This window comes from Varroa destructor, unplaced genomic scaffold (genome assembly GCF_002443255.2).
Source record: "Varroa destructor unplaced genomic scaffold, Vdes_3.0 BEIS01000004.1, whole genome shotgun sequence".
Classification (NCBI taxonomy): domain Eukaryota; kingdom Metazoa; phylum Arthropoda; class Arachnida; order Mesostigmata; family Varroidae; genus Varroa; species Varroa destructor.
This window is the reverse complement of record NW_019211457.1, coordinates 20,158,964-20,178,572: the sequence shown is the minus strand read 5'-3', so window position 1 is coordinate 20,178,572 and position 19,609 is coordinate 20,158,964. Positions and strand designations below refer to the sequence as shown.

The following is a 19,609-nucleotide window of genomic DNA, read 5'->3' as shown; positions in this document are numbered from 1 at the left end:
ATATATACCAGTACACCAGACAAATACGTAGATGCTGAGTGTGTATGTGCTTGATGGCTTGATTTCAACGACGGTACGGATGATGATGTCGTCGATGACGTTGCTGCTGTATCGGCTTGATCGATGCCGTAGCGAACTAAGAGACTGAATCTTAGTTAGCTAAAGCATGCACGAGTCGCCTGTCTATAGTTGATGTGTGGACGGCGCATGCGTGTCTGACTATGTTCGATTTATTCGTGTTTCTGCGCTGTCGTTACGCTGTTGACGCGGCAAGGCAGGCTTGTGTCAGCTACTACTGCTGCTGTTGTTACAGCTGCAGCTGCTGCTGGTTGTCGATATGACCTTGGTCAGTGTCTGTAAAAAGCCTAACCATCCTCCCTGTCTGGCAAACGCGCGTAAATGGAATTAAGTTAACATTCTCCAATATCTTGGACAACCAGTACAACGTTACATATATATATATATATAGACATGGGAACAAAAACGAAAAAAATATCCATCTATAAGATATTTAGCAATGCTACTGTAAAAAAAAACGCTGTCTTTCATTTGACATTGGGTATGCAAGAGGTTACGTATAAAAGAAGACAGACGACCGAAGACGGTCATCACCTCTCCTATCAGACATGTTCACAATATAAAACTTGAATGTTCGATTCGACACGAAAGTTCATTGCCCTTATTACGGAATTTGCTTCTTCGGAAAATAGGTTTGATACGTGATTGAGATAGGTTTAATTTGGAACTATATGTTCACAGTCGATCCACAGATTCAGCGCGCTAACTACTAACTACATGGACTACAATGCTACACATAAACAACTGTACTTCTGCTGTCCACTTCAGTATATGCTGGTTGAACCTTAATCTTCTGTTAGTTCAAAACTCGTTGACATTTCATATCACTATTATTAGCATAGATGATACGGAATCGTTTCTACATACAAAACTCAAACAGTCCTCCTTGACTAAAATCTACTGGTATGTGTCTAAAGAGCTATGAGAAACTAGTGACCGTAATCTATGAGTGAGCTTAGAATAACCTTTTGTCGATCGTATTATCAATAATAAGATTGTTGCAATGCTCCTTGATCATATCAACAATCGTACTGATAATTGCATTAAGGGTACGAGCATGTGTCAGAACTTTATTTCGTTCTATAAGGGCCGTTCAATCTACTCGATGGCTCAAGGCCGACAACCATTATAAAAGCACCCCTTTCCTCGACAATTGTCTACATACACTGTTAGGAGGTTACTAGATAATATATGCTTAGACTGTTGAATAAGATGTTCACCGCACCGCTTTTCCTGTCATATTTAAAGTTTCTTTTTTTAACTCAATACCAACCTGTGTTTAGTATTCGCTGGTTATTCTACGCAGCAGTGGTGAGTATGGCAGTGATCTGTTGAGATGGCGTCCAGTGGCCTTTGGCAATGGCCGCAGATGACCGCCGCCGATGGGTGGACGTAGTCTGTAAGGTTGTGTTTTCATCTGCTACAACAAACAGACGTGTACTAATGGTAATAATACGTGTACTACGTGTTACGGCTGTGGCAAATAATTGTTGATTTGTCCTGACATGTGCCTGTTTGCACCCATCTTGCCTTTAGCATTTGTAAGCATCCCAGCTGGGCTTCAGCTTGAGCCAAATCAGAAATTGCTCACCTGCTAAGACTAGTAAGAAATGCCGTACAGAACAACTGGTGCGCATAATCACATCTATGCATCAAGCAGCTCGTTAGACAATAGTACTGCAAGTATTTTGGCAGAGGCATGGCCCAACCCTTGGCCTAAATGTGTACAGCCTATCTGCTTAGCTGGCTTACATTACACATAGTTCCGGATGCTCTCCGGAACTGTGTCTAACGCTTTAGGAAACCGGAAAGATTCCTAAACCTCTGTATCAGCCGTTTATATTGTTTTCCTTTGGGGCGCAGTACAGGTTATGTTGTTGAAGAAGCCGTAAAAAACGTAATTCTCCAGCGTGATTTTTCCGTCAGAGATAGAAAAACGACACTGGACAGTGCGACATAAGCTACAGCTCATTCGCCGCGTGAGCGATAAAAAAACAGTACTCGATACATTGTAGCACTTTTTTTTTATTGATATACTGATTTGTCGGCTACGCTTTTATTTTGAGTATATCTCGAATTTTGTTCACGAGAAGTCACATGCTGATTAAGGAAGGAAAGTAATAGAAAACTGTTCGTTTATCAAACGTATCAACAACCCAGTAATAATCTTGACCGCGTCCACGTTATCCTAGTATAAACAATAATCGATTTTATACATTCATAGCGAAGCATCAGGGATCTGAAAAAATACAGTCATGCTAAAAAAAAAAAAACTATTTTATCACCTGAATACATAGATATCTTGTTGAATTTATCGTTGAAATGCGAGACCATCACTTTAAGGCAGCGGTAGGGCTACATAGGTCGGATTATTTTCTCAGGTTCATCGAAAACGTGCTTTATCTTGTTTGGATGATGGCCAAATTGTGTGGTTTGTATTGATTCCGCCAATTAAATCGTTTCTAAATATTAATAAGTAAGCTAATCCTAATCTGTGTAGCAAAACAAATGATTTATGCTACACTTTCAACACTCATCAATCATAAAAATACGCGAAAAGCTAGAAAACAGCTTAACAATATTGAAATTACTGCATCAAGATGATACTACACGCAATGTCAATAGCTCCTAATTAAAACGCATTTTAATCGCAATTTAAAAAACAAATTATTGAGAATCATCTGAGTTACATATTCTAAGGTCTAAATACCAAATAATACATTTCCCTATTATTAAGATGTGCGTAGATCAGGTTTATCCCGAAAGGCAAATAAAAGCTATCTAACAAATGTAAACGTAATGCGTTGCTCGCTGCGTCTGTCGCATATTTTTAACGTAGTTGGTAAAATATCACCATTTTATACACTGTATCTTTAATGCTGTACTTAGTAAGTTAATTAGCTAGCGTCACAGACCTGCCGAGTATAGAATAGAATGCGAATCATTTGAGTATCATGAAACAGTATCATGAATTAGAGATGAAACAGTGGCTGGCCTACAGGTTATTATTCCCTTATTTTGGCTTACTCCGTTCTACATGCAAACATCCGCCATTATCTCGAGTTGATACTTAACTAAGTACGAAAAACGAATTTGTATTTATCAGCTACATACCCGACCAGATCACTAAACTGTTCTTTGCGTTTAAGATCACTGTCCAAACGTTACTCTGCTGTTAGCGCCAGCCCACCAATGATGCCCTATGAAATGCTTTTCCGACAAAGGTGAAAATTGGATATACATATGTACGATTATCTATACTACTATTACTACAATTATGGTTATTGTTGTTGGGCTTGTAACACAATCATCACAGTATGAAGTATCGAGCTCACAGAATGCGGGCTGTTTGCCAGAAAAGAGATCTGATATTCGAGTATGACTATTTCCTAATTGACGCTTTGAAGTGAGCAGAGAGGTCCAGACGAGAACTGCATATAAGAATACTTAACGTGGATTTAAAACTCTACTGTTTCAATCAAAAGGTCCGACTGGTTTTCAAAGAAAAATACCATTATTTACGACCGCACAGTTTCAAACACATGAGGGACGCTGTTTGTTAAAACTAAAATGAGATACCTAGTTATCTTCTCTAAGTAACTCCAATCATGATATCTTGCTTTACATTGTTGTGTCCTCACTCTTTGGGGACACAATTAGATAAGGACTGGCGTAAACAATTATAGTAGGCTATGATTTAAGGAGCCTGAATAGGTTGTACGATTAATAGTGCATAGTTGTCTCTAAAATTGTAAATTCCGCCTTTGAAATAATATAGGTAAGAAAATATTTTATGCATTATATATGGGTCATCAGTAAGCCAGAATCTTATGAGCTTTTTTACTAATCACGTGGCTAATTTGGCATTACTTTGGATAGGAGTTCACGGAAATATGCATCTACATACAGAATTACACATTTCTTATAGTAGAAAAATTATGCCACTCAAAATATCCGATTAATTTCTCGTCGAATACGTTGACCAATCTGTGTTCTTCTCGCTAAAGTGTGGTATGGTTTTTTTTTAGATGCATATTTTGCGTGTATCCAATATAGATTACTAATATAGATAGATGTAATACTAATATAGATAGAATTAATACAAACAAATTTGGTACCCTCTGAATTGCTCGTTTGTCCAGCACTATCAATAGGCGCTTTCTTATTATAGACAAATAGGCTTATAGGCAAATTTTAATGTCGCGGCCAAGGAGATTTATTGACTATTGTTGAATGTTTCTTTTCAGAATTCCGCCCAAGTAAATCGTCGACATTTAGTCAGCTCGTGATAAACTACTGAGCGATAACAGGTCAAACATACGTCTCTATCAAGCAAGTTTATTTCAGATCGATAATTAAAGAAACAAGAATGATGCCTGTGACTGAAATGGCCTATGAATCTGCAAGAGATTCTCCTTTCATATTCTAGTAACTACCTGAGAATGTTTATTATTAGAACACATATGTCTCTAACGGCTATATACTTCGAATATAGTGTCTCAAACTTTCCTGTATTTTAGAAAGATGAATTTTGTATAGTTATCGTATTTAAACCACTACTATTTCTTCAACCCTCTGAATCCCCCGTGAGCGCGACATTCTTTGGCCACGGGATACCTAAATAAGGCCATAGATCCGCTTCTGTATAAAGATATTCTACAAAATGCAACGTATAGAGATGTATAACGCGACCCTTACTAGTTGTAGTAGTAAAATAGGCATTATCGAGTTGACCTCCACGATGTATTTCAACTCACCGGAACTTGAGAAAGGTCGACCAAGAGTACTCCAAAGTAGACACTTAAAAAGTTGTACATTTGTATCCAAGTGAGCTATGGCACCATGTCTCGCTACTATAAAACTTTAATCCTGTAGTAGATGTCACTACTTCCTGCTTTCAAAAATCCACACTGACTCAAAGCAATCTATTGACACCTGCTTTTTAGATGCAGTCTTGGCAAACCTCTTAGTTGAACTCGTGCTTCCATAAATCTTATTTTACAATTGCATCTCATCTGAATAGTCGGAGCACAGTCAATCCATGAAACCCGAACATTTCATAGAAAAAACTTCCTGTGCGTATTAATATTTGTCGCTAAGTCCTTACTAAATAAAGATATGGAGACCACAAGAAGAGCAATTTTTTAACACTATCGATGCCTTTTCACTCAGATGTCTGATGGACACATTTCCACTTCACATTATAGCGTGGAACGAAAATTAACAATGCAGTAGTTCCTTCAAGCAAAATCTGCGAAAAGTCATCGAACTCTTGAAAACGGGTCGCTCCGATTCCGACGAAGCTGTCAGCGGGCCCCAATGGCAGGCACTCCGACGTAGCCGTCACACAGTGAACGTGGAGAGAACCAGAATAAACGCACCGAGGGAAAGGAGGTAAGGGCCCCATTATGACGGAAAAGAACGCAAAACAACAGATGACAGAAGCAGCGAAACACGAATGCAGGAAGCATAGGCCACTGCGATAACCAGCAGGCAACGCTGGTCAAGCTCTACGAACTTCTTCCTCATTGGTACCATTTGACTGTGCAGCTTGTGGTTAGTCGATATTGTGCTTTTCAGAAGTAAACAGCTTTCATGATAAGACCATCTTCTGTAATGGAACTTGTAAAGGCGGCGGGTCTGGACCGTTGGGCAGTTTACCTTTGAACGTCATATGTGTATGTGGCGATTCTATGATAGGAATATGGCACCGCAATCGGATAACTGAATAGGCACAGAAACGTACTTTGGCGCTTGGTAGTAAGGCCCAAAGTTAAATTGTCAAATGCTGGATTCCCGCTTTTCAACTATACGCCGATGCGAAATGAAGAGTGCACTAGTACACATGACGCATACAGACAGTTCGTTTGAGAGCGTGCGCGTCGTCTTTTATTTTCAGCAACGTGTTGTTTCTGTTATGTTCTGCGTTGGACATCATTCTTTGTTGCCACTATTGTAAGCCCCGTAGAACCGAAATGTTGTGTTAGTATGATGCCATTCATTAGCAATAACAGGCTTAAGCGATTCGACTGATATACGAGGGTTTGTTACTTCTATACACAGGATTTTTCTCCGTAACGACTAACCTCGACACAATCAGTGTTTTAAGAGCACACGTGCAATGGCATTGACAATAGCTATCATAAGAGCTCGCAACAAGTATGATATATTGATACGTTTGTAAAACACGCTGACATTTTATAAACGTCAGATCTATCATAGAATCCGTATATTAATCGTATAAGCGACAATCTTAACTCGTTCTCCTGAAACGTCGTATGCTCTTGGCTTGGACTACCTGGCACTAAGATATTACATCAAGAAGGGAAGCCAACAACAAAACGTAATGTACCAGACTACACTTGAAATATACACAGAGTAACCCATGTACCGATTATGATGCACAATGTTGATAAGATAAAACGTTGAACGCCTAAATCTGCCCTATCCAGGATCATTTTTCTTAGATTCATACTCTTTTGGTGCGAATATCCGAGTCACGCCATTCAATTCCATTTGGAATTAGGGCGGGCGTATGATAGGAGTTCTCGTATCCAACAAGAAAAAAACACTATTATTTAATAAAACTCAAGTTCAAGCTTGTTTGATAGAAAAAATAGTAGCGCAGCGAATGTACGTACAGTAAATACAGCATTGGGTTTTAATGCGACAGCATTTTTAAGGGCTATGCTGTTACTTGTTTTCCGCAATTCACTTTACATGTGTACTGTCAACTTTATTATTTGCCGCCTCAAATTGTTTTTTCCACGCCATAATAGTTTAATAAAGGTTGTGGCGCGAAATACAAACTAGATCTGCTTTAACTGTTGCTTCTCCATGCCTATGAAATCATAAGGTGAAAAGTTGCATCGTACGAATGTTCACTTAAACACTGTTTCAAACAAAAGTTATAATAATGGGCTAAAAACAAGTTGTTTCCTCCAATATTATTATATATAGAAGATGGCCGGCTAAGTTTTGTCATTGACCAGTGAAAACTCTTCAGAGCAACCCCTCCAATCTTATATAGCTGCAGACGTATATTTATTCACAGTTGATGTTATATTTTCATTGTTATAATTAAGCCACGCTTACCTGGAAGGATATCGTTTTTCCGCGGTCGATATCTTTTAACGCCCAGTAGCGATACGTTGTTCCTCAAGCCCTTTCCCTGCGGCGGCGTTTCTAAGCCAACCAACAGGTAGCACAACGGCTGCCTTTCAGCGCGATCGGGGCTATCCTTCGCTAACTCACGGGAACAGGCCCAGGCATTCAGATGTACCATTGGTCCGAAGTACGTCTTGGTACCGTTACAATTTCCGCAGTGATAGCGGCTGATCGTTTCGTCCAATAGGGTTGATTCTCATTTTCCAGAAAAAGATTTGCAGATCTCTAATCAACGGAGCAGAGAATGACATATATTTGTGACTCTTCTCGCAGTTCGGCATGCGTCGCAAAAAGCCTGCCTTTGTTAAGGGCAAACTCACTAATCCCCCACTCTTTCCGCAAGACTTGAATTAGCTCCGGCAATTACCTCCTCAAGAACTAACTAGTTGATGCGCCACGATAGATGTACTGATGGTGGAATTTTAATCGCGGCCATACGGGTTAAAATGTGCTTAGCATGGCCTTCAAGTTCCACCGTTCCGAGACAACTAGAGCCTGCCAGTCAGGTGGTCTTGTCAACCCCAACTTTTATCCACGGTCTCTGCGCGTTGAGATGCCCTTTCTCAGGACATCGACCGCAATCTATGTTTCCTCTTTGCTGGGTACGCTCCCGGAAATGGGTGTCAGGCTTCTCCAGCATGTAAGCTTGAACCAATCGAACTCTGTGTAAGGTTCTAGCCGCTATAATGAGGTTAACGAAAATAGCCGATTTCGCGGTTCTTCAAACGCGCATTATATACATGCTGAATTTTAGCTGGACCACTAGCATGTCCAGCAGTACTGGTTTAGTACATACAAAGCATTCAAACGTCTTCTCATTCCTCCCGTATAAGCGAAAAACCGTGAATGGTTATTTATATGCGACAAACGTCAGCAAGTAATGATGTTATTGTTATTCTTTTGCTGATTAACAGCATTTACTATCTTATAATTATGTCCTTTCAATTCAGACTACTTAGTCCTGTAAATGTCAAAGAGACCACCTCTATTATTCACGCCTGCTTTTCATGTGCTCTCAATACGTAGGCGTACGTTGGTGTTTACCTTGTTGTGACTATCAATCTGTTCACATACATCCAAAAGGTACCCTTCTCTCGTCGACAGACTTCGGCCGGCAAACATTCCAGGACCTTTAAAGAATAAGTACATTGTAACCAAATTTGGAAACCGCGGAGGCCATTCTACTGAGTCTCATCGGCCTACCAGTCACTTGTAGGCCAATTACTAACTAAGAGACGTACCCACAGTTACGTTGTATCTCCCCTTTTTGAAAAATAGACGCATCGCTTTTTTATAGCCGTGACAAAGTAACATTTGTCCACCTTACCAGATTGTGTCGGTTGTGTCGAACAGCATAGATACAAGTATTATTTTGCGAGATAGGGCAGCCGATAGGAGTTTTCTAAAAACTAGGTGGACCCGCGGGCTTTTTTCCGTGCCTTTTTTGCGTTATGCTAGTTATATTATTTTAATAAATTATTGTTACTACTGAACCAATAAAGTTTAACTTGATTACGAATCAACATTACTCTTCTCGGCCTAACCCTTTTGCTATTATATATCAGCTTCTTCTAACAGAAAAAAATTTCATATAGGTCACACTTAACCTAGCATAAGCTACGTTTCAGTTGCAGTGGCCACTGCAATACTTCTTGCAGGCATCCCGTTACATTAACTCTAATTTGTGTATTGTGACCCTATTAGTAACGTTTATCACCTTCTACAATGAGTTAACTTCTCCAAATCACGCCAACGTGTCCTCATATTTGATTCGCGTTATGTCCAACTTGAGACCTCTTTGTATTTATTAATTATGCTATCTGGTGTACTTCGAGTTTTACGCCCGGTGCCGCTGTTAGGCGTTTCCTCAGACAGCTGGCCCCTAGCATGAAACGAGCCGTGTGTCTATGGCCGAGTCCGAACCCAGACCACACCGTTACCCACGAAGCTACCACGAGAGCAGTTGTCCTGCCCTGGTATAACTATACAATTACCGTAATCTTATTTCATTCATTTTGTGACCCGTTATCATTATTCCCCCTTAGATAATGAAAATTAACCCGGAAACAGTATGAATTTAGCCGAAGAATATGATTCATATGTCAAGCATATAATTCGTATTTCATGAGTTCGAATTGCTTCAACCAAAATCATAATTTTTCTCTCAATTGTACGAAAGCGAAGAATTTTAGGTATACATATTTTGTAGAACTTGAAAAAACGACCAATTTGTCGATATTCGAGAACTTATCAATTGTTGTCAAGCGAATCTTCAGAAAAGGTCTGCTTGCACTAAGTGGTGTCGCATTCCATGAAAAAAAAAATCCCCTCCCGGAAAAATTATTCATCCAGTCGACTCAATTTTATGCACAGCTTAACCCCGGGTAAAATTCTAGCGATCCAGAACAAGCTTAGCCCAGTTCAATCACTCTATGGGGTAAGTTCGGGTTGGAGAGACACATACACAAAACGAAAAACAGACAGATAGAGCCAATTTTAATGGTATACAACTAAAAAATAAACATATGTAGAGACGTTTTTGTAAATGTCAAATAATATGTCATCGCCTCAACACGATTTATTTTAATAGCGACTATATAAATATTGACCAATTTCCTTAAAGCATTGGACGTAGATAACAGTGGTATTAATAGTCGCTTATCGAGACAAATTGGACCTAGTGAAGATAGGAAATAAACTTGGCTTTTGTATACTGACTGACAGAGATAGATGACCATGTACACCATATATTAGTATATTTAATTCGTTAAAGGTCAAGTTTGTTCACTCGCCTTTTGTTGTGTATCTTAATAATAATGACACTGTGACGTGTGTGTCTATAGTTTATAGATGATAAAAACCTGAAAAATTGGATTGAAGCTGGATAAACCGGTCGCAATAGTGTTTTCACTGTCTTAAGGAACACCTTTCGCTTAGCAAATGTCTGTTGCGTCACATTCAACCGTATGGTTTATAACACCATTAGGTGTTTCGCAACAACTATCTAACTAATTCAACAATACATCTACCATACCTTTCAAAAAGTCTAAGAGGCTTAACACTCTGAAATATTAGCATACATCTTAAAATATACAGTCGATCTGTTGCTGCAGGTTGATTAGTATATTAAGCTCTTACGATTTACATGTAGCAAATTCATGTTGATACGAGAATATTTCTCATTGATTAGGAAGATAAAAACTAAATTCGTAAAGGTCCTACGTACAGACAAACAAAAAAAACGATTGTTTTTAGTCGTTGATGGAAACTTAGTGAGTCAATGCCACGGTACATGTTATACTATGAATATTTTGACTTTATTGACACATGCTGTATACAACTAAATATGCAAATAGGCGAACTCAAACCAATGACTTAGCATCCGTTTGTAACGTTTAGCTAACTGAGGTACCGCTACATTATAAACATCTGATTCCTTTACCCGTATAACAATTTTCAAAGATGTTGATTCATGCTAAAAAACTAACGAATGACTAACTAATGAATCATGCCGTTTCCGAAATTTTCCGGTATATCGGCATACATTATTTTTAAAAAGCTTTCACCTTTGCACGCAAGTTGCCGCATATCGTAAAGTCCCAAGAGATTTACAAGTATTACATGGGTTTCGCTGTTTTTTTATCTATGACTTTGGAAAGAAAGTTCCCGCGTTTTTCTAGCTAGAAAAGACCATACTTTTTTTTTTATTTCTGTGACAGCTAGATACTACATTATGTATACCGTTTAATTGTTCACGACTTGGTCTCATCTTTCGATCAACTGATCTATGTCCTTTCGCGGATTACGGGTTTTGTCTCAAAGAAGTTTCCCAACCATATTTTAGGTTGCTGAACCGAAGGTAAGGCTGCGAATATAATTGCTTAGTAAACGAGATAGGTGAAGATCCGTCGGCGCAACATTCGGAGAATATGGAGGGTGCAACGAAAGCTTCTATTAGAAATCCAGGACGACTCGTTTGACGATGTTTGCCGTGTTTGACCTCGCATTTTAATGGAGCAGAATAACTTGACCTCGTTTTTCAGGCCTTTTCTTTTGAGGAGCTTGGTTGACTATATGTACCTGAGGCAAATGAACGTGCCGGTCAACTGTAGTTCGTAGGAAGCAACTGCAAAGGAATCAGACCTCCGCAGGGTCACCAAATGCAGAGCACAATGTTCTTGACTTCTCTTTTGGAATAACGATCCCGATTAATATAAATGTACAGGCACCACTTCTGATCCTTGGTGATAATTATTTTCGAAAGTCCGTCATTTTGGCCGTGTGACATTCGATACCAATCGAAATACTGAGATAATTAATGTTAAGCCGTAATTCCTTGTCGAATTCAGGAAGTTCATAAGATACCTAAACTTCGAGCTTCTGTATAGCCCAATGCATTTGGGGCAGTTAGCGACAGTCATGTGGCTGCAGCTCATGTTTTCGAGCAGTTCATCTGTTTGTTAGCCATATTTCTTCAAAAGTGTCTGTATATGATCGTATTCAGCCAAAAAGGGGAATAGCGTTTTCAAACTTGGTAAATCACTCTTCAGCAGTTTTTTTAGCGATAGCCTCCCCATCATGCACATGGCGAATTCGCAAACTGTTTCGGCAGCGTTTAGTTCCAACAAAGTGATTAGTACAGAAAGCATCAAAACTGCTTTTTTTTTCCGCCTAGAAAATCCATCTTTGAAGGGTTTTGTCGGGTTGAAATTGCACTGCCTGTTACAGCACGCTGATAGAGAATAAAAAAGGGGGAAACTTTTTCTGCAAGCCAACATATATGAAATCTTTGCAAAATATCTATATAAAAACAATACAAGGTATTGCTTTGAGTCTTGGATCATTCTTGGTGAGAATAAAAAAGCAAACAAGCTGAAATTCATCGTTAGATGAGTCCTTGTCTTCATTACAGTTATAATCAAGCATATATTTATTTGTCATCTTATTATGTTGGTCTTAACAGTATTCGCTTGAGCTTTCTTCATGCAATAAGTGTGAAGAAACAATGGAGGTGTATTTAAAGTGTAATATATTTTCAGATAATCTGTGCATTAGAAATACCTTAATATACATCACTTATAGGTTATGATTTATTATGCAATGAAATTCAAACTGTGTACATGAAGTTTTTATCACTTTAAAAATACAACAAATACAAAGGTTGTGGTCGCTAAAAATCGCACTACAAATTCGATTAGATCCAATAAGATGCTTTGTCCATGCGCTTAAAGCAATGCTGTACAAGCAAAGCCAAAGGATATTACAGAAATAGTGCAGCTACAAGTCAAACAAAAAAAGAAGGAAGTTTTTGTATTAGGATTCTTCGTCATTGTATAATTAATCAAGGTTTTTGCGGTAGCCTTTGCGAATTTTCTGGCATAGATATACTTCTATCAAACCTTCTATTGTTCGGCTTCGTTTCTGGGTGAAATTTACCCAAAGGCAGTTGACAAATACCAAAACAACTTTCTGAAAATAAACAATAAGTTCCGTACATCTGGCTGTCAGAGACAAAAAACTGATCAACGTTTGCCAGCAGTGTGTGTTCCCGTTTCAAAGATATTAAAATGGTACGTCAATACAAAAAGCTACAGCACAGCTTGCGAGACTGCTTGAAATAGACAAGCATTGCCCCAAATGTGACAATCTTTGAACATGCCATGGCGCCTATCATGATGGGTGATCAGCCGACTTGTTGTTATACTCATTTAAATTGATAGCTTACGACCTTTTAGGAGCCTGACGATAGGAAAATACGGAATTTCCCACGTTAGAACGCTAGTGCAAAAACAAGCGTGTTATTTTTATATATAAAAATTTAGTACCTTCAAAGGACGCTCAACAAAAGCGAAGCCTTTTTCTCTTTTGTGGTACTTATATTCAGTAGTAACAGTTGCCATTGTACCTGTTGTAAAAGGCACTGCTTGTTATCATTATTGTTAGTATTTAGAAAAGTCGATAAAGCTGTTGTTCACGTCGAAAACGCACCTTTAGTTTCAAAATATTGTGGAAAAGGCATTCAGTTATACTATGGTAGAATGTCGCGCTCGTGTCCTTTAGTAACGAAAAATTAGACGCGAGACAAGAATATTTACTCCTGGTGTCTGTCTTTCCTGCTCCTCTACAGTAATTTTAAGAAAAGTTAAAAATAATTGTTATCGCGATCACGCATTTGCCTTTTACCTGCACACATTTATTAAATCTCTCTAGCCAAGAAATTTCTAAATGTGCATCTATATACATCTATTAAATCTAAATTTGATTTCCACAATTCTTTTAAGGCGGCAAACAGAGTGCCACGTTTCCATGTCTTAGTTATAATTTAAACATGCTCTTTGACTGAAACGATTGTTGATAAAAACAAAATGTTTCAAGATTATCCTTACAATTTCAGATGCAATTCATGCTCCTCTTCAGCCGACAAGGAAAGCTCCGGTTACAGAAATGGCAAGTAGCGACGATCGTATTTTCAGACGTGATCTAAAACGGTCTTTCACAAAGTTACGCAGCCCTACGGGTGATTAGACAACGCTTGACGGCTTCGAGAGAAATCTATCATATATTTCTTCCTTTATTATTCTGTATATACTATTTTGATAAGACCGTGTATTTTAAAACAAGAATAATTAACTATAAATGTCAGTCTACAAGAAAACAAAAGGAAGAATATTTAACGAAAGCTTACTGTCAAACGTCAACTCATTTCCCTTAGGATTGCGTGACTTTTTGAAAACATTGAATCTATTCAACAAATACATTATAAAAACCTTGTTAAAATTGTGCATTTTCAATTTGTAAGTTACAACCAAGTGCTAAAACCGAACCCGAGCTTACATATCATTCGATGTAGTTAACTAATGAGAAAGTTTTAATTTATCTATATATGATAATCAAAAAAAGAGGACTTGCGCAGTACCAATAACATAGGCACTGAGTAATAAATTTACTAATCAACCAAATAAAAGAGAATTGTCTAAGTGTAATCGTAGGAAGCAAAGCTCCTTCATCGATAAGAATATATAAGTTAGAAAACTTTCCGTGTACGAGCCTGTAAATAAACATGTAATAAGATCTGCAATTAACTTATGTCTTATTATTACTACGTATTTAGATAAGATTTTTTAAAATTGACACACTGATATATACTATGCTTTTAGCAAAATTATTATTCAGTAGGAGTCATGACGAACGTAATAATGACATATCTGGTCATCCGATCTATACACAGTTGAGACTATACATGTTCTTTTTTGCTTACATCTTCGATTTTTGTATTTTGGGTTCGTTACATTTCTGACAATCTGTTCAGGTATTCGGCCCATTCAGATAAGGCAAAAAAAAAGATAACCCGTGAGCTTGTCACTACAATACTTACGAGAAAGCCTAAAATGTGCTCATTCCTTGAATGGAGAGATCTTAAGGTAAGCTCAGATTTAACCAGGTGTAAACACGTTTTTTGACATCAATTTGATTGTAATTGTGATTTTTTGACATCAATTTGAATGTGAATGATGTTGGTTCAAGAGCACATTCGACCACAAGCATCTAAGTGTTAGCGCGAGTCAATATGACAAACTGACCTGATCCTATTCATAATAAAAAGAACTGTTTTTTTTTTGGTAAGTATTTTTGCAATTTAAAAAGAATACGTTATGTTAACGTTATATGCCATTTTTTAAATATATTAGATTGGCCGCCACACAAAAACCAATGTAATACGGAAACGTAATAGCTTTTCCCTGTAATTCTTAAAGTGTTACGTGGTTATCGGATACGAGGGGCTAATATTGCCCAGTACATCCTTGCGTAATTCTGAAAAAGGCAATTTTGATTTTACGCCCTGTAGCGGGTACACTGCTACGGTTGAATTTTAATTCAGGCTTACCAATTATCTAGTTTATATTTTATTACTACAATTTATAACATGAATTCAGCATTAAGACTAATTAATTTACGCGCTGTGCCGATGAAGCGCAATGATAAATATGATTGTTAGAAGGTGATTACATCATTACATGTTTAATTTGAATTTGTTTCATTACATAACGGGGATGTACCACTTTACCATTTGAAGTGCCTTCTTTGAATTGAATTTCGAAAACCTGTACGTGTACAGGCAGCTTGATTTGATTTTACCTTCAAACAACTGTATTTTTTTGCATGTCTCACCGTAGGTGGTGTACAAGCGCTACGCGTCATTATACTTCTGTTGCGCAATCGAGCAGTCGGATAACGAACTGCTGACGCTTGAAATCATCCATCGATATGTAGAACTTCTCGATAAATATTTTGGTTCAGTAAGTGGTTACATTTTAACCGTCCTCAACTTACTTATTTTATATGACATACATAGCAAGAGCCTGCTACAGAAAGAGAAGACTCTTTTTATTTAAGTATTCCAAGTAGTAATAATTACGTAAAACGAGTATGTCTGCGGGCCCTGTGTTGGCTATCATTGAGCTAATTTATCATGCTTATTATTGTGTTATTTGCAAGTGTATCATAGTGAGAATATTTTAAAATTTACAAATTTCCAAAACATGATCTTAGGGGTGTGTTTAATTAATTTTATAGGTATGTGAGCTGGACATCATATTCAATTTCGAAAAAGCATATTTTATCTTAGACGAGCTCTTACTTGGTGGAGAGGTCCAGGAAACGTCGAAAAAAACTGTGCTAAAAGCTATTGCAGCTCAGGATCTTCTTCAAGAGGTATGTTTAATTGTTATACCTTTATTAGGGAGCAGCTCAGAGCTGCTTAAATTTGGTAATTTATGGGAAACAAGTTCAAAGTCTTTGAAATGCCTTCCGGCCTGGAAACAATTTTCACCTGTATAATGGAAAAATAAGGTTCGTAAGCTGGTGCTGTTTTAATTATTCTAACATTCTGGGCATATATTACTAAGTTAAAAGATTTAGAGGTTCAAAGGCGCCAAATTAGGCTCCTTCAGTAATGCTATGTTAACAAAGCATATTTTTACAGTAATTTATTAAATATGATTATGAATACCGCGGCATCTAAGTTGGTGTAGAAGTACTGCACATTTCTAAGTTCAGTTATTTGATGGTACGGATGTTTGTTGAAGATGCCACCTGTGCAGTGAAATTGGGCCTATCCTTACAGCCTTACATATTTATATGTGCTAGATTGTGATTTCGAGAAACCTCAAAGGGAAGCCTGGCTAATGTGGTTATTTTTGTGAAATATGTACTATGAAAGCCCGAAGTACAAAAAATACCACGACCACCATTTTGCTTTTTATGCAGACAGTTGAATGGAGTTTCTATTGAATCAAATAGAAACCGGTTACTATTAGTGATGCTGGCGAATAGTTACTAAACTAGCTAATCAGTTGACGGCGATGATATAATCATGCTCTCCAAATGTTTTGTATTTCCACCTGTTATTGTTAGAACATGGATGATAAAGAATCTGGATAAAAATGCGGGGGCTGCTGCTGTCTGATCGTTGAGGAAAAGAGGTGGTGATTGTGAAGGTTACCAAGTGCACGTAAATGTGGTACACCGCCTGCCGTCGTGGCACGCTTCTACTGCTAAAGATGGTCTGTTCCCTTGTGGAGCTCATGTCTGCTCATTTGCTTCGTGATTTGCGGTGCTTTCCTCTTCTTTTTAGAATGAAAACAATCTATGGACTGACAATTTCGTGCATGGTTGGTGGCCGGCGGTATCTACATACATTGTACGTCGCAAAGGATACCGATACCATGGATCAGTGTAGCAAACTAAGACGATCGTCTGTAGCATGCAAATGGCTATAGTATAATAGCATGAGCTAGCGAAAGCGTATGAAGATACGGTTTGTGTGTGTTGTCATTGTGGTGAAGGAAGTTGCGGTATGAGGTGACAACTGACCGTGCTGACGCTTAAGGTGACAGCTTCCATAAAAGGCTAAATGTTTAACAACGGAATAATTTCTACCTTGGTTTATTCTGAATTTTTGTTGATTAATTGTTCATTTATTTTGTTTTGGCAGGTATTTGGCCGACATAGCATGTACGATATAGTAGATCATCATATGTATATATGGTGCCTTACTCACAGGGGTTCTTGGTTAGCATTTACGACATCTGATGATAGGTTTGCCCACTCGGCGCTTATTTTTGTAATGTCATTGAAGCTAAATAGAGTCATCTTTTAATCAACAGGTTTATTTTTATATTGCTTTGACTCTTGAGTCATCAATTTCTCTCAGAAAACCGCGTCGGCTCTGTGCACCTACATTTTCAGTTATTCCTTATTCTTTCATTTCATGCTGTTGTTTCTTTTATGTTAATATTATTTGAGTTTTCCATTTTTGTTGTTAATAATATCGGATAACCTCATCCCCCTCCAGGACGAACAAGTGGAGCAGGGTATCCAGGATTGAGATCATCTGGTGACTTTTCTGCTGATACACGACCCTACCACCTCCACACCACAACAACAGCAACTTCTGCTAAATCCATCTACCGCCTCGAGCAACAACCACCCCGCGCGCGATCCTGGCGCAGCTCGTTGCGCCAAACCAACCTTTTGATGCATCCAGTCTTCTGTCTGGTCAAGCAATCCTCCTCAGATACATATTATACATATATATATGAGAACACAAGCTGAAAGATTGCCAATTTATACATATAGATATACATATATGATTTGACAAAAGAGAAACATGACAGTAAGCGCAAACTATCGAAACACGCCACCCATTTTTGCTCGTGATCGCGATCCACATATTAACTCACCGCCTGTTTTCTAACATCCATTACAATATCACAAATAAAGTAATAAGAAACAGCGCGATGAAAAACATTTAAGGCATTTTATTTATTTCCAGATCTTATTTTCATAAAATGTTCGTTGTATTTTTAAAGCGTCACGATACATTAGTTATGTCGCGCATTGGTCTCGTTATTGATCCCTGGAATTTTGCGTCATCCTTTCGCACCTCCCTTTATTTCCAGTCTATTACCCACCCATTGAGTCTGTCCATTTTCTCTGTTTCTACCGCTATTGGCTGTACTCTCTCCGTCTTTTTCGCGTTTCGTCTGGTTGTGCGTATCTGATGTGTCTGTCAACGTTGTCTCAAACGTGTGCTCATTAGAAAATACACAAATGGATCTCCATACGATCATATGTAATTTCTTTTTTGTGTTCAAATCGGTTCAAAAACGACTCTAATATATACAAACCGGTAAGACGTTCGCCTGTGTGTAGTGTCATGTGTTGACAACCTACTCACGTTAAATATATTAAGGAATATTGTATTTACTGAGATCAGAAACAAGCGAATAGAAACGCCCGGCCCTACATGTGTACTTGCATACTACGATTTAATCTAAAGAATGCACCAATAGCTTTTTCCCAGTTTTACTATCTAGAACTTCAAATTAATTGGCGACATATAGTAACTAGTTTTAGTAACATATGTTGCGATAGCAGTTGCATCTACAGAGGGTTGTACTTAGCTCATCTACAGCACCTAATTTATCATCTAATAAGTCCTTTGGGCTTCTGTAAAAAAATATTCACGTACTTTGATGTGAATCTGATGGTCTCTCATCTTTGTCGTCAGGCGTTACTAAATGCTCGAACTCCCCTTACGTCATACATAAGCACACCCGTCCTTCAATTTTGTCTTTGTATCGTGTAAATTCAATTTATTGGCTTTTTTGGCGATTCTCTTTTGCGCATCCCAATTAAAATGCACATTATTGGTCTCCACTATCTCCGTCTCAGCTCTAAAACTGACTGAAAAGATGTGGAATGCTACTAGAGACATTCCCAATTTTGTTATGTCGTCTGTCGTCGTTGTGTATTATTTATTGATACCTCTCTTCTAGGAGGAAACTCCGGCGGGTCTGTTCGACGATCATGGTCTCGGCTAAATGGAGTCCAGAATGTGTTCGATGGGTCTAGGGAAAGAGTTGACGCCCTATCCCGGGTTCTCCCATATCCTTCAATCCAAGATTCTCGACTTACCTCTGGAAAAGCCTGCACCCTGATGACCCGGGACAAAATGTCTCCTCAAATACCTGTCTCATCTTAGTCACAGAGCCCGGATCCAGTTTTTGTTTGATATATTTTATGCCTAACTACGAATCATCGTATAAGGGTAGAGTTAGCTAAGAGTTTATTATCTGCAGATTAAATACACTGCATCTTTTCAGTTGTGAAGTTAAAGGCACAGTAAATACCTCTCGTGTCACATTGAATTCGGCTAAATTTAGCTCAACCGTTGACATTCAACAGTACTATTTAATTACAAATGTTGTTCCTAAAAAACTATATCTCAATACATCGTTTATTACCTAATTCACGTAAAAGTTATAAAAGTTACAGGTAACGTAAATATACATATATATTA

At 38.1% G+C, this 19,609-nt stretch overlaps 2 protein-coding genes across 13 annotated transcripts in view; one reads left to right on the top strand and one right to left on the bottom strand.

Moving 5' to 3' along the window:
* Positions 1–4,974, bottom strand: part of LOC111249858 (uncharacterized) — a 136,777-nt gene extending 131,803 nt beyond the window's left edge. For 2 of the 4 annotated variants that reach the window (XM_086987534.1, XM_086987539.1), the window contains exon 1: positions 4,836–4,973. The gene's annotated coding sequence lies outside the window, so the exon portion shown is untranslated. Of the gene's footprint in view, positions 1–4,835 lie in introns of all 4 variants that reach the window. The other 2 variants (XM_022804283.2, XM_086987540.1) reach the window with 2 other exon arrangements.
* A 360-nt stretch (positions 4,975–5,334) lies between these two features.
* AP-1sigma (AP-1 complex subunit sigma-2) overlaps positions 5,335–19,609 on the top strand; it is a 19,082-nt gene continuing 4,807 nt past the window's right edge. The window contains exons 1-7 of one of the 9 annotated variants that reach the window (XM_086987543.1): positions 12,657–12,815; positions 13,640–13,692; positions 14,555–14,666; positions 15,420–15,542; positions 15,820–15,957; positions 16,880–16,945; positions 17,600–18,054. In XM_086987543.1, coding sequence (XP_086843669.1) covers positions 12,813–12,815; positions 13,640–13,692; positions 14,555–14,666; positions 15,420–15,542; positions 15,820–15,957; positions 16,880–16,945; positions 17,600–17,632 — 528 coding nt within the window. In that variant the 5' untranslated portion in view covers positions 12,657–12,812 and the 3' untranslated portion in view covers positions 17,633–18,054. Of the gene's footprint in view, positions 5,473–5,519; positions 5,635–5,657; positions 6,422–12,656; positions 12,816–13,639; positions 13,693–14,554; positions 14,667–15,419; positions 15,543–15,819; positions 15,958–16,659; positions 16,809–16,879; positions 16,946–17,599; positions 18,055–19,085; positions 19,604–19,609 lie in introns of those variants that run through there. The other 8 variants (XR_015326718.1, XR_015326717.1, XM_086987544.1 and 5 more) reach the window with 8 other exon arrangements.